This window comes from Cervus canadensis, chromosome 7 (assembly GCF_019320065.1).
Source record: "Cervus canadensis isolate Bull #8, Minnesota chromosome 7, ASM1932006v1, whole genome shotgun sequence".
Taxonomy (NCBI): domain Eukaryota; kingdom Metazoa; phylum Chordata; class Mammalia; order Artiodactyla; family Cervidae; genus Cervus; species Cervus canadensis.
The window spans coordinates 47543373-47546746 of NC_057392.1; the positions used below are offsets into that span (position 1 = coordinate 47543373).

Below are 3374 nucleotides of genomic sequence, written 5' to 3' on the forward strand. Positions count from 1 at the left end.
AAATTGTTCTGAATTATACAATTAATTTACAGATTTAAGTTATATAAACATATATGTATTTGTATACTTATATCTGTCTTTACATTATACTTACAATGTAATAATTAACACACAATAATAATATCATTAATATATATTCATGATCTTCTTGTGGGATCTTAGTTCCCCGACCAGGAATTAAACCTGGGCCTCAGCATTAGAAGCACAGAGTCCTGACCACTGGGCCTCCAGGGAATTCCCAAATAACTGTATTTTAAGTAAGAAATCTATAACTTCAAAATCTTTAAAACATTTAAAAACATTTAAACAGGTGTTAGGGTGACTCAGTGGTAAAGAATCAGCTTTCCAGTGAAGGAGACGTAGGTTTGATCCCCGGTCGAGAAGACCCATATGTTGTGAAGCAATAAGCCCATGCACCACAACCACTCAGCCTGTGCTCTAGAGCTTGGGAACCATAACTACTCAGCCTGTGAACCTTAGAGCCTGTGACTGAAACAGGAGAGGCCACTGCAACAAGAAGCCAGAAGAGTAGCTCCTGCTCGTCCCAACTAGAAAAAAGCCCATGCAGCATTGAAGACCCATTACAGCCAAAAATAAATAAAATTTATAAAATAAATAAAATGAAAAAATAAACAGGTGTTAAAGGGAGAGTTCAATAATATTGAAATATTTTTACTTCGAAAAGCTAAATATATATTATATATATACATATATACACACATGAAACTCTCAAAAGCTACAAAGGGAAGCTCTGCTCAAATTCAAGAGAGTATGGTTAAAATTTTATGTCACTCTGTCACTTAGTATAATCTTTTCAAGACTTAAGATGTTGATATTTGCTCTTATATCCCATCTGCTTTAGAGTGCAGTAGTCAGGAAACATGGTGTTTTACATAAATGTATTTTCCAGATAACTGGAACATATCGATTTAAGCATTAATTTTTTTAATTCTGATTTTTTGTATAAAACATTTAATTTATTCATCTTTTTGATGCATTACCAGTGTATTACAACTGAGGCATTAATCTTGTGGCTTCATCAACATTAACTAGTATGTTTTCATGACACTGCTGAGAAATCAGCTGTTTCTGCAGAGATTCAAGGGAAAGGCCTTCTGAGAAGTTTGAAAGTTCCTTTTGTATGTTTACAAAAGATGTATTCACTCTGTTAACTTTTTCATCATTTACGATGTTTATCTTCTTAAGGTTAGTGGTAACTGGTTTTGCTTTATTTTTAACCTTAAAGGTTTTTTGTCTGGCTATATGGAATACATTCCTGGACTTCTGTCCTCCTGGTTTCTTCTTGGCCATTGTCAGGCCTCTGATACCCTCCTGTATCTTCTCAAGTTCCAGGTGACGCCATCTGTACACACAAGATCCAGGCTAATTTTTTTGTTTTTCTCCCACTGTGCAGCTTGCAGGATCTTAGTTCCCTAACCAGGGATTGAACCTGGGCCACGGCAGTGAAAACACTGAATCCTGACTATGGGACTGCAGGGGAATTTCCTAAAAAATTCTTAAGTCATATGAGATTCTTATACAAAAAATGGAGACTATAGATTCTGTTTTTTTCTAGTTTTATTTATTTTATATAAAAGATCTGTTGAGCTATGACTCATATTTTTGTTGTGTGGTCACTAAGTCATGTCTGACTCTTTTGCGACCCAATTGACTGTAGCCTGCCAGCATCTTCTCTCCATGGGGTTTCCCACTCAAGAATACTGGATTGGGTTGCCATTTCCTTCTCGATGGGATCTTCCTGACCCAGGGATCCAACCTGCATCTGCTGCATTGGTATGCAGACTCTTTACCAATGAGCCACCAGGGAAGCCCAGCATCACTCATATACTAAACACATATTAAATATATGATTCAATGTCTTTTTAAAAGCATATTAACAGAGTTGTGCAACCATTACCACAAACCATTTTAGGACACCGTCATCATTTCAAAAGGAAACTCTATACCCATTAGCAGTCTCTCCCCAACTTTCCCCAAATCCCCAGACTTAGGTAACTACCAATCTTTCTGTTTCTATAGATTTGCCTATTCTGTCATTTCACATAAAAAGAATCATAATATGTGGTCTTTCCTGACTGACTTCTTTCACTTTGTATAATGTTTTCAAGGTTCATTCATGTTGTAGCGTGAATCAGTACTTCATTCTTTTTTATGGCTGAGTAGCATTGCACTGGGGGCTTCCCAGCTGTCTCTAGTGGTAAAGAATCTGCCTGCCAATGCAGGAGACACAGGAGACTTGTGCTTGATCCCTGGATTGGGAAAGTCCTGTGGAGCAGGAAATGGCACCCCACTCCAGTATTCTTGTTTGGCAATTCTATGGGCAGAGGAGTCTGACCAGCTAGAGTCCATGGAATCACAAAGAGTCAGATGTGACTGAGTGAACACAGAACACAGCATTTCATTGTGTGGATATATTGTATTTTGTTTATTCATTTATCCCTCAGTGGATATTTGGGTTGTTCCCACTTATTGGCTATCATGAACAATGCTGTGATGAATATTTGTATGAAGGTTTTATTGTGGACATATGTTTGCATTCTGGGGGAGTCCTTAGGAATGAAATAGCTGATTTTCCTGATAGCTCAGTTGGTAAAGAATCTGCCTGCAATGTGGGAGACCTGGGATCGATCCCTGGGTTGGGAGGATCCCCTGGAGAAGGGAAAGGCTACCTACTCCAGTATTCTGGCCTAGAGAATTCCATGGACTGTATAATCCATGGGGTTGCAAAGAGTCGGACACGACTGAGGGACTTTCACTTACTTACTTACGCTAACTCCATGAGGAGCTGTCAAACTGTTTTCCAAAGTTTCTGCATCAGTTTACATTCCCATCAGTGGTGTGTAAGGGTCCTGATTTCTCTCCATCTTTGCCAGTATTTGTTATTTGTCTTTTTTCATTTTAGCCATCTTTGTGGGTGTGAAGTGGTATCTGATTGTGGTTATGAGTTACATTTCCCTGATGACAAATGATGTTGAGTGTCTTCTCGTGCTTATCACACATTTGTTTATCTTCTGGAGAAATGTATGGTCATATCCTTTGCCCATTTTATAATTGAATTTTTGTCTTTTAATTACTGAGCTGGAAGATCCCCTGGAGAAGGAAATGGCAACCCACTCCAGTACTCTTGCCTGGAAAATTCCATGGACAGAGGAGCCTTGTAGGCTACAGTCCATGGGGTTGCAAAGAGTTGGACACGACTGAGCGACTTTGCTTCACTTCAAAAATTCTTTATATGTTACTCTGTTCTTGATGGCTTAGAGCCTTCTTATGGGCATCAATGACTGAGATTCACTGTGATACAGAGGAGCTTTCATGGATTTATAGACCCATGCAGAGTTGTCTGATCTATAATA

General features: G+C 38.6%; 1 protein-coding gene across 1 annotated transcript; it reads right to left on the minus strand.

Annotated features, from left to right (window-relative positions):
- Window positions 1-1008: 1008 nt before the first annotated feature.
- On the minus strand, window positions 1009-1311 carry LOC122445087 (ribosomal biogenesis factor-like). Its single transcript, XM_043474079.1, has 2 exons — window positions 1189-1311; window positions 1009-1071 (listed from the first exon to the last, which is right to left on the minus strand). Exons 1-2 carry the CDS (start codon window positions 1309-1311, stop codon window positions 1009-1011), a joined length of 186 nt encoding a protein of 61 aa, XP_043330014.1.
- Window positions 1312-3374: the final 2063 nt, after the last annotated feature.